At 40.1% G+C, this 10,997-nt stretch overlaps 1 protein-coding gene across 4 annotated transcripts in view; it reads right to left on the bottom strand.

The window, feature by feature from the left end:
* Window positions 1-4,691: 4,691 nt before the first annotated feature.
* LOC101656782 (UDP-glucuronosyltransferase 2A1) overlaps window positions 4,692-10,997 on the bottom strand; it is a 43,896-nt gene continuing 37,590 nt past the window's right edge. For all 4 annotated transcript variants that reach the window (XM_045284367.1, XM_004703173.2, XM_013004840.2 and 1 more), the window contains one exon: window positions 4,692-5,846. In XM_045284367.1, coding sequence (XP_045140302.1) covers window positions 5,567-5,846 — 280 coding nt within the window. In that variant the 3' untranslated portion in view covers window positions 4,692-5,566. The remainder of the gene's footprint in view (window positions 5,847-10,997) is intronic.

Below are 10,997 nucleotides of genomic sequence, written 5' to 3'. Positions count from 1 at the left end.
CAGAGCAAAACCAAGCAACAATGTACAACAAAATAGCAACAACATCAAGCCACTGACAAAGAACAAATCAAAATATACCAAGAAAGAAAAGCCTGTAGCCAGTTCAAAACTCTCTCTTATACACATATGAGAGTTTGTGAATTTGTTTCTCTAGTCTATCCAGACAAGCACAGTCATGAAACTGTGTCCCCCAAAATGACGTACTGAATTGAATTGGCCATCATTCTCAGTGGCTTGGCAGTTATGGAATCATTCCCCATGATGTGATCTACTGTGATCATTTGACCATTTGTCAAGGGATTAGGGTGGGATGCAGCACCTTTATTCAGGTCACAGCCCTGAGCCTACCCAAGGGTCATTTCTCTAGGTGTGGCTAATATCACCTTTTACCACAAACAGGTAAAAGGACAGATGAGTGAGCAGAGAAGTAGGGACCTTAGATTTGTTAGGTTTTGGAATGGTTTTCCTCGGGTCTTGCTTCTCTATGCAGGAAGAATCCACACAGCCAGGAGCATGATTGCATGCAAATGGAACCTTTTCTGAATGAAAGTAAAGCTTTTGCTAGTACTTTCTCACAGACAAAAATAGGCTATCTCTGGAAAACAGGGAGGGCTGTGTGGAGAGACTAGGAAAGGAGGGGCAGTGGAACTGAAAGAGGGAGAGTAGGTGCCATCTCAGGAAAGGGGGAGAGACAAGAGATGGGGTGAGAAGAGGTGGAACCAGATACAGAGACTTCAGGCTGTGCCTCCGCTTTTATGCCCTCCCTCCCTGACTGGTCTCCTTCCACATCCACTTGGACGATGTGGTTGTGTGTATTGCTAGACTCTTAGTGGATGTGTTCAGACATGTGTGTGATTTATAGAACTATAGCATTGCGGGCTCTTACTGCATATGTCCAAGCTTTGAGTGGGTATGCATAAGAATATGTATGGCCTGACTGGTCCTTTTCTACATAGATCAAAGCTTTGGGTCTTTTACTGTGTATGTCTCTTCCCATAGCATTCGAAGGTGTTCCTGATTTATTTTTGGAAGGACACTTTTACTTATGGGCATTGCTAAGTACTCTTTGCTGATTGGGTCTTTAGAGGGCAGCTGTCTTTTCCCTAAGCTTCTCGCCTATCAGAACCTTTAAAAACAAAAATGCCCGGAGGGGAGCATGTCCTTTGAACCTGGGTTTCCTATACTGAGAATCTCCTAGATTCAGGGGGCAATTTGTATCAACAAACATGGAGATTTCAAAGGGAGCACAGGTACACAAATGCTAAAACAAGACAACAGACTTTCTCCAGAGCTGAAAGAAAGAGAAAGCTTTCCCGTAGAGATAGCCTCTTGAATTTGCAATTCTAGTCTCCAAACTGAAAGAATAAATTTCTGTTTGGTAAAATCAAATCTTTATGACATATATGGCAGAGCGCTATAGAAAAGACAGTAGTGGGATTATGCTCTAACAGGTACCTAAAATGTGGAAGTAGATTTTGAATTGAGTAATGGGCAGAGGCTTGAAGAGTTATAAGATGCCTAACAATAGTAACAATGTAGGCTGCCTTGAGCAGGATGTTGGTGAAATGTGGCCATCCAAGGAGATTCTGATGAAGCTTCAACAGGAGTAAGGCATGTTGTAACACCAACAAATGGTGCAGATGGTGAGAAGCAGCAGCAGATTCATGGTGGCAGCAGAACCAAGAGACCAGCATAGGATGGTGAGGAGGCCAGTGCACAGAGCTAAAAAGCTGAGTGCCTCTGGTCTCGAGCTTATCAGTGGAGCGAGATGTCTCAGGGTATTTGTCAGTAAAGCTAAAGAGCTTCATAACACTTGATCAAGCAGACAGAGTCCAGGCTGGCTCGAGAGTCACGAGTATGAGGGTCAAAAGCCTAGGAACAGACAAGCAGAAACTGAAGAAACGAAGAGCATGGGAAGTGGAGTCCCTCGGTCTTTAAAGGTGGGGCTTTGACCTCTGGGGTATCTGAGAATGATGACATGGCCGATGAAGTTTTGGAAAGCAAGATCACAAGTTTCCACAGTTAAAATAGTGAGACCTTCACTAATGCCATTCATTAGTATCAGGGGATGGGGTGGAATACTCAGCCCAAAGTTGACTGAGTGTGGATGCCTGCCAAAGGGCAGAAGAATGAGACCCTTTATGGCCTGGGAGCTGGGCGTTCCACTTAGCTGGATTGAAAGACTGGGTCTACTCAAGTCTAGGAAGCAGATTTGCTGTCCCAGTGGGATTGGGACACCTAGTTTACGCCTAGACCTGAGAGGCCTCCACCCCAAATCCAGAATATGGCCAACACCCAGAGTCTGAATGACAGGATCTGGCCAGAGGGCCCCAAAGACGACAGAGATATTTTCAAGCCTTGGGAGCCAATGGAAATTGTTCTGCAGGGGTTTGGACTTGCCTTATAGTTATTATCACTTCTTTCTTCTGGTTTTTCCCATTTATAAGGGGAAGGTCTGCCATGTGCCTGCTCCACTATTACACTTTGGAAGCAGATAAGATAACATGTATTCTAGATTCACAAATGAAGAGGAATTTTGCCTCAGGATGGAATTTTGGACTTGGAGTTGATTCAAGACTTTTGGGATTATATGATGTGGTGGGAGTGCTTTGCATGTGGCAAGCGCATGGATTGGGGCCCCCAAATTTGGGGTGCCAAAGCATGAAAAGTCATAGTTTGACATTTATATCCCCTAAATATGTATCATCTTGTATGGGTCATGAATTTTAGTGTAATGATGTGATTAATTAGTCCCATAATGTGACCTGAGATGATGAGCTAATCAGTTGTAAAAGGTTAGGGTTGAATGCTCCCTGTACTCCCTGTACTGACCTGATAGAAGGGGAGCTTGGAGTCTTGGAGCTGAGTACTTCCTAGACCCAGGCGAAGATTTTTGGCAAGGCATATAGCGAACACCAAGGAGTGATCTCCACAGATATTGAAAGGAGACAAATTCTTCTCCTAGAGACAATGGAAGGAGCCTTCCCTTAGAGCTGACATCCTGAATTGGGTGTCTAGCCTTCTAAATTTCCTAAATGGAAAATAAATTTTCATTTGTTAAAACAACACACTATAGCATTTTTGTTATAGCAGTACTAGATAACTAAGATAGCTTTTGTTAAAAATTATAGCCTTAGAAACCCTATTGAGATGTTCTACCTTGTCATATAGGGTTGCTGTAAGTTGATATGAGATGAAATTTGGAATACAGCTACCTTGACAACTGACTGGAAGAGATCCATATTTGTACCCATTGAAAGATGAAGGGGACCCAATAAATATATAATCATAGAATAATATCACTGATATCATATACAAGTAAAATTTTATTGAAGATTAGTCGACAACAGTTGCAGCAGTACATTGACAGGGAGCTTCCATAGGTTTATGCTAGATTCAGAAGAGAAGGTGGAATAAAGGGTATCATTACTGATGCCAGATTGATGTTGGTTGGAAGCAGAGAATACTAGAAAGATGTTTACTTGTGTTTTATTGACTGTGCCAAGGCATTCAACTCTGTGTACCAAAACAAACTATGGATAGCCTTGAGAAGAATGAGAATTTCAGGACACTTCTTTGTGCTGTATGTGAATCAATAGACAGTTGTGTGACCAGAATAAATGAATACTGCATGGTTTAAAATCAAGGAAGGTCAGTCGCCATATTTATTCAATCTTATTCAATCTGTACATTGAACAAATAATCAGAGAAGTTGGATTATATGAAGAAGAAGGGCATCAGGGTTAGAGGAAGACTTATTAACAACCCGTGATGTGCAGATGACACAATCTTGTTTTCTGAAACCGAAGAGGACTTGAAGCCTTTGTTGATATGAATCAAAGATTGCATCTTTCAGTACAGATTACAACGTAATGTGAAGAAAAAAAGATTTCTCACAACTGGACCACAAGGTAACATTGCAATAATTACAGAAAAAATTGAAGTTATCAAGGATTTTATCTTGCTTGGATCCAGAATCAATGCTCATGGAAAAACAGCGAACTATCAAAAGACACCTTGTATTGGCTAAATCTGCTGCACAAGACCTCTTTAAAGTGTTGAAGAGCTGAGATGTTATTTTAAGGGCTACAGTGTGCCTGACTCAAGCCATAGTATGTTCAATTGCCTCATAGGCATGTGAAAGTTCCACATGGACTCACATGAAAGTGAAAGTTGCACATTGACTCAGGAAGACCACGGAAGAACCATGCATGTGAATTACGGTGCTGATGAAGGGTGTTGAAAGTGCCAGGGACTGGGACAAGAACAAAACTCTGTCTTGGGAGAAGTACAGCCAGAATGCTCCTTAGAGACGAGGATGGTTAGGATTCATCTCAAGTACTTTGTGCATGATAATAAGAGAGGCCAGTCACACAATAGGTGGTAAAATAGAGAGGCTACAAAAGGTGGAAGATCCTTGACATGACAAATCAATACAGTGGATACACCAGTGCGCTTAAACAGAACAATTGTGAGGATGGCACAGATCTAGTAGTGTTGGTGTAAACTTGGATATATTTGTTAACTTAGTGTAGATCTTATTAATGTATGAATAAATAAATATTACAAACTTTTTCCATGATAAACAGTTGACTGTATTCTTGAGTAGGTATGTCTTCAAATAGCTTATAGATTTACAGCATATAATTAATTTATGAATAGACTGTATAGAATACATAGATTGGCAAACAGTAGATTAAATATTTATTTTCCTACAGTAATTTTATTATTGATCATAATTTTACCATTGACTATAGAGGATATACATGGAAAATTTTAGTTATCAGTATGCACAATGAATTGAACTGATATTTAGGTTTATGATTATAATTGCACGGGTAAGAAAAATTTCATAAAATTAATAAAGTACTTTTATGGTTCAGCTTTGACATATTGCTGAGGAAACTCTAAGAAAAAAATGACTCCATTTATTCATGCTATTGTTTGAAGCCACTCCTAGAACTGTCATTTGTACAAAAAAGGTTCAAAAGGATATAAATTGCTTTACTAAAGGTGACATTGTATGTTTTGGTTATCAAGATGAATTTTATAAAATTATGTTAACCTTTCCAAATATAATACCCTATGCAAAGTAGCTGCAATAACATAGGGCAAATAGGACAAATCTTTGCTTGTCTCACAGCAAACAGTTCTGATGCTGGTTTACTGCTAGGATGATCTATGGAGAATTGTGAATTTTACTCTTCTGAATTTCCTACATCCACCAAATTCAGCTCACATGTTGTGCTCTCCTCAGAAGTCACCGTACTGTTATTTAGCATATCATTCAAGGTTAAAAAAGGAAAATATTGGTGTTATGAATAGAACATACTATTAATGGCCGTATCAGGAAACAAAAAATAGGGTAAATCCTGGGAAAAGATGAAGGTAGAATGGGACACAGTTAATGATCTTACTGATTTTTGAACCATGTCGTTTGGTTATGTTAATTCGGTGAGTATTCTACAATATAGAGGTGATACTTTCTTTTTTATTTTTATTAAGCTTCCTGTGGCTAAAATAAACAGAAATTTCTATGCACAAATATTTGCCAGATTGGACTAATCTATTCCCTCTTTTTCTTTTTTCCTCTTTTCCCAAGTTTTTTACAAGAAAACAAACAACATTTTGTGACCAAGAATAGAGCAGTTGCCACACAGACGAGTAGAAACCCAATGACGTCCAAGGAATGGTACTGGAGCCAGGTGAGGTCGTGAGCAGCCGGGCGAAGGTGCTTGGCTCCCTTATGGCGCATGACAAACTCAATCCAGAAGACAGCTCGATCTAGGGGCTTAACAGGTTGATCGTGATGAATGGCTGATAATCTCATAGCATTCTCTTTATAGCTGGAAGAAAATACATAGACAAAAGAGGAGAGATGATGTTTTTATTATTAAAGTTAACAATGAGACACATGTTATATGTATTATGTGTCGAAAGTCATACAAACCAAAGCCCATATGATATTAAGGAAAATATTAATTATTACTCTAATATTAGCATTGAATAGGATTTTATCTAGTATAAAGGGGAGAGTGCGGAACAAGTATATTCTTAGCAGAGTGCACTCAAATGCTAACACAAAATTGTAATATGCATAAACATATATAAATGTCTAAAAATGCAATAAGTATAACACAAAAAATGTAAAGTACCACCTATGAATATGTAGCCTATTTTCTAAGAACAAGCTGACAGTATTTGAAGTTTAGTTTCTAAGACATTCGAAGAGTAAAATGATGAATGATCCCCAAGTGTTAGAAAGCTGTCTTAAAGGTGCATATGTGTGACCTCTAATATTGGGTTAATGGATGACGCCTGACACTGAAACGCTGTTGTTAGTTGGCCTTAGAATTGTCTCTGACTGATGGGAACCTCGTGGAAAACAGAGCACAACATTGCCTAGACCCAAACCACCCTCACGTAGAAAGCCCCGGTGGGTACACGTGGGACGGCTAACCACAAGGTCAGCAGTTAGAAGCCACTAGCTGGTCCACCAGCAGATGGAAAGATGAGGCATTCTATTCCTATACAAGAAAAGAGTATTTTAATATTCTTTGCCAGCATCACTATTCAAATATATCCATTCTTCTCCAGTCTTCCTTATCCAACGCCCAACTTTACATGCACATGAGGTAACTGAAGCACCATGCGTTTGGGAGAGGAGCACCATAACCCTCAAAGTACGTTATTGGTCTTCTACCTTGTTCAGATGATTTTCCCAGTGCAATATGTCCTTTGATTTATTGACTGCTGCTTCCATGAGCATTGATTATGGGTCCAAGCAAGATAAACTCCTTGACAATTTCAATGTTTTCTCTGTTTATAATGATTTTCTCTATTGATCATCACAGGTTGTTAATGAGCCTTCTTCCAATCCTGATGCTATATTGTTCTTCACATAGTCCAGCTTCTCGGATTATTTGCTCAGTATACAGATTGAATAAGCATAGTGAAAGAATACTGCTCTACTGCATGCATTCCCTTATTCTAAATCACACAGGATTCCTTTACTCTGTTCAAAGGAATGTCTCTTGGTCCATAGATTCCATAGAAGCACAATGGAGTGCTCTGGATTTCCCATTCTTTCCAGTGCTAGCCATAGTGTATTATGAACAACACAGCCGAATGCTTTGGTGTTGTCAAAAAAACACAAGCAAGCATCCGTATGGTGTTCTCATTGCATAGTCATCCTTCAAGCTCATTCAGCACCGTCGAGTAGACCCCAACTCATAGTGATCCAACAGGACAAATGTGAACGACCTCTGTGGGGTTTTGAGACTGAAAATCTTTAAAGGAATAAAAAACCTCCCTTCTCCTGTATGGAGCACTGGTGGTGTCGTGCGATCTGCACCACTTTGCACTGTGATCTGCATGGTCAGCTGTTCAAAACCACCCGCAGCTCCGTGGGAGACAGACTGGGGTTTCCACTCCCATAAACAATTACAGTCTCGGAAACCCACAGGGGATCGCAATGAGTCAGCATTGACTCGATGGCAGAGTTCATTCTCCCATAGGTTTTATTGGGTTGCTGAAAACAAAAACAGTCTTGTGAATCAGTCACTGACTGTTTTTGCCGAATCCTATCCTTAGATCTCTTCCTGATTCCTGTCACCACGGCCACGTTTGATGACTATCGTTCATTCTTTATAGTGACTCCCTCCCCTCACCCACTACTACATTCAGATTCAATTGCGCATTGATCAAATTCAGACTGCAGCCATTTTAAAACTCTTAAATTTTATTTTTGCCATTCATAGCGGTGTGTACATTTAACTGCTAGTATTAATGGGTCTTCTCTGTAGCTGTCTGGCTGGTAACTTATCATTTACAGCAATGTATTGCAGGATAGATTATTGAATGTCATTTTAGACAATGAAGGTAATGTTGTTTTTCTTCACCGTGTCATTCTCAGCATAATACCCTGTACAATTGTGTGATTCACAATATTAGCTCATTTCTGCTCACTGATGTCCAGGAGGCTGACTTGCAAGCATTCTATTTCATTTGTGATGATTTCCTATTTTCCTTGATTCATTACTCCTATATTTCATACTTTGCTGACTAATGGGTGAATTACTGTTCCAGGATCTAAGATTTTGGCATTTTGGTAATTTTCATTTTGCACACACTGCTAATTTCTGGTTGAAGGACATATTTTTATAAGCAGTGTGAAGACTGAATGAAGCTATAAGTCTATTTTAAGAGATAAAATATCCAAATGCACATATTTTATCAAAATTTTTAAAAATTAAAAACGAGCATTTTATGACATTGAGTAAAAACATCTATTTATATCTCTCATACATTTCTCTATTCTAATTTTTACTAAAATGAACAAAATTATCAACAACTAATTCTCCCTCCCCAAACAACAACAATAACAACAAATCCCATTAAGCCAAAACAACCTGCTTCAGTAGGGACTACTGTGACTCATAGTGACCCTATAGGACAGACTAGAACTGCTTCCCAGGTTTCCAAGGTTGTAAATCTTTAGGGATGCAAACTGCCTCATCTTTCTCAGATGAGTGGCCAATGGATTAAAAAACATTGAACTTTTGGTTAACACTCCTAACACTTAACCCACTGCTCTGACTGAGTTTCTTTATAACCCAGGGTCTAGAAATAGCCCAATAAACAAGAGACCAAGGTCAATATTTACGAAAAAGCACCGAAGCAAAGCTAGATGTGACTCCTAAACCCTTATCCAGTTCTTACATTTATGATTTATATTCTCTTCCAAGGGTCAGCTAAAAAGAGGAAAACCCTTGATGAGACAAATGCTCATATTGACTGTAACAACGGGCAAAACAAACCCCACCAAGCTCAGTGTCCTAGAGCATGGGCTAAAGGGGTTTTGAGTCTTTAAATCTTTGCAGAAGGGAAAACCTCACCTTTCCCCACTGAGTGGCTAGTGGTTTGGAAGTGCTAGTCTTGCGGTTAGCAGCCCAACACGTAATCTACTAAGTGAGTATGGTTCAGTGGGCAAACCGAGCAGACATTATGATAATGGGGCAGGATCAGGAAGCATTTTGTTCTGCTGTATATAAGGTTACAAAGAGCCAAAGCGGACCAATGGCATTTTAAACTAGCATAGCATTCTGAAAATTATTATTTATATATAAGTATTAATAACTCAATCAATGAAACTTGTGTAAGGAGGGAAAATGAGCAAGGCAGCCGGGCTGATCCTTTAGGATGGATATAAGTCAAATATAAAGTGTCTGCCCTATGAATACACATTTGGGGAGGGGTTTCTAGAAAATCCCGCAAAAAGGGGAATTTTACAGAGGTTTTATACAGCCTAATGGAAATAACTAAACACCTTGCCATTGAGTTCCTTCTAACATATGACAATACCCTGTGTTACTGAGTAGAACTGTTTTATAGAATTTTTTTTGGCTGAAATCTTCTCAAAAGTAAATCATCAGGCCTCTCTCTTGGATTGTTTCTGGGTAGGTTGAAAGGTTACCACCCAATGTCAAACTGCTTGTAACACCTGGGGATATTTATAAAGCCTAATTTCACTAAAATGAGCTGCACCTAATTCCATCTAAATTCACTTTCATCCTTATCAGTGAATGAACCTTTCACATTTAGTCTCTGAGTTATTTGAGTCTGAAACAATTTTAAGAGCAATTCAGCTACATATACCTGCACGAACAAAGAGATGAAGAATGTAGGCAGCCTTAATATATATAGTTTATCACAGAGAAGATTTGAGGTTGTGAATTAGTGAATAAATTTAAAAAATTATATTTCAAAACAACAGGTATAAAAAATGAGGATTGGTAAACTATTGAAGTAAATTCAATTATAAAAACTTCATAAAGAGTTTAAAAATAGTAGGCAGCACTCAGGATGAAAACTCATTATTAATTTGAAGACATATTATATCTCCACAGGGAAAGAGGGACCAGAGTTCAACCCAGAGCCCCAAGGTGTGAGTGCAACATGCCGGCGTGGAGTAGGGAACCAGTGGAGAGGTGGGGGGGCGGCGGGGCTGGCCCCAGTCCCAAATACTAAGTGGATGCCCGCTCCTCCCTCAGAATAATTTATTTCAAAGGACGGCATTGAAACTGCAGCTCCTGGAGAGAGACATATCTGATTGGAGCACATGGGAGCAGATGAAGGGGGAGTAGGAGAGAGTGGAGCACATCCTGACCCACCAGGCCTTGAGGAGGATGATCCCAATTAGAGCAGCCAGTCCACAGAGAGGACCACATGGCCAGCCCCACTATGAGACATGACACCCCCACTGACCCATGGCCCTGTGGGGAACAGCACCGGAGACACAGTGTGGGAATTGTGCCCAATATGATCCTGCCACACCAAGGCAAAGCACTGGGGGAATGCAGCAGAACAGCAAGGGAATGGAGCGGCAAGGTCCCCAGGGAATGCTGAAAGTGGACTTTTGGACCAGGGCATGGTGACCCAATAGACTGGATTGGAAAACACTCCTAAAGGCCAACAAACGATCCTTGAACTAACTACAAGCTTTTCTTTCTTGTTGTGTTTTGTTTTGTTATTTGTCAGTGATTTATTGTTGTTTTGTTGTATATTGTTGCTTTTGCTCTGTCTTGTTTTTGTGCATGTTAGTATATCTGCAGGTCTGTCTAAATAAGATAGGCTGGATGAACAATCTGGAGGAGAAAACAACGGGACTGACAGTTCCTGGGGGACATGGGAGAGGGGGAGGTGTAGGGGAAAGGAAGTGGTGTTAAAAAACCCAGGGACAAAGGAACAACAAGTGATCCAAATTGGTGGTGAGGTGGGTGTGGGAGGCCTGGTAGCGCATGATCAAGGGGAATATAACAAAGAGGAATTGCTGAAACCCTGGTGGGGACTGAGCATGATAGTGGGACAGGAGGAAAGTTAAGAGAAATAGAGGAAAGAGCTGGGAGGCCAAGGGCATTCATAGAGGTCTAGATAAAGCCATGTACATATGCAAATATATATAAATATGAGGATGGGGAAATAGACCTATGTGCATA

Source organism: Echinops telfairi, unplaced genomic scaffold (genome assembly GCF_000313985.2).
Source record: "Echinops telfairi isolate 266 unplaced genomic scaffold, ASM31398v2 ScPeMD7_7468;HRSCAF=8506_0, whole genome shotgun sequence".
NCBI lineage: Eukaryota > Metazoa > Chordata > Mammalia > Afrosoricida > Tenrecidae > Echinops > Echinops telfairi.
Note: the sequence above shows the minus strand (reverse complement) of the source record. Positions and strands in the feature narration are given on the sequence as shown.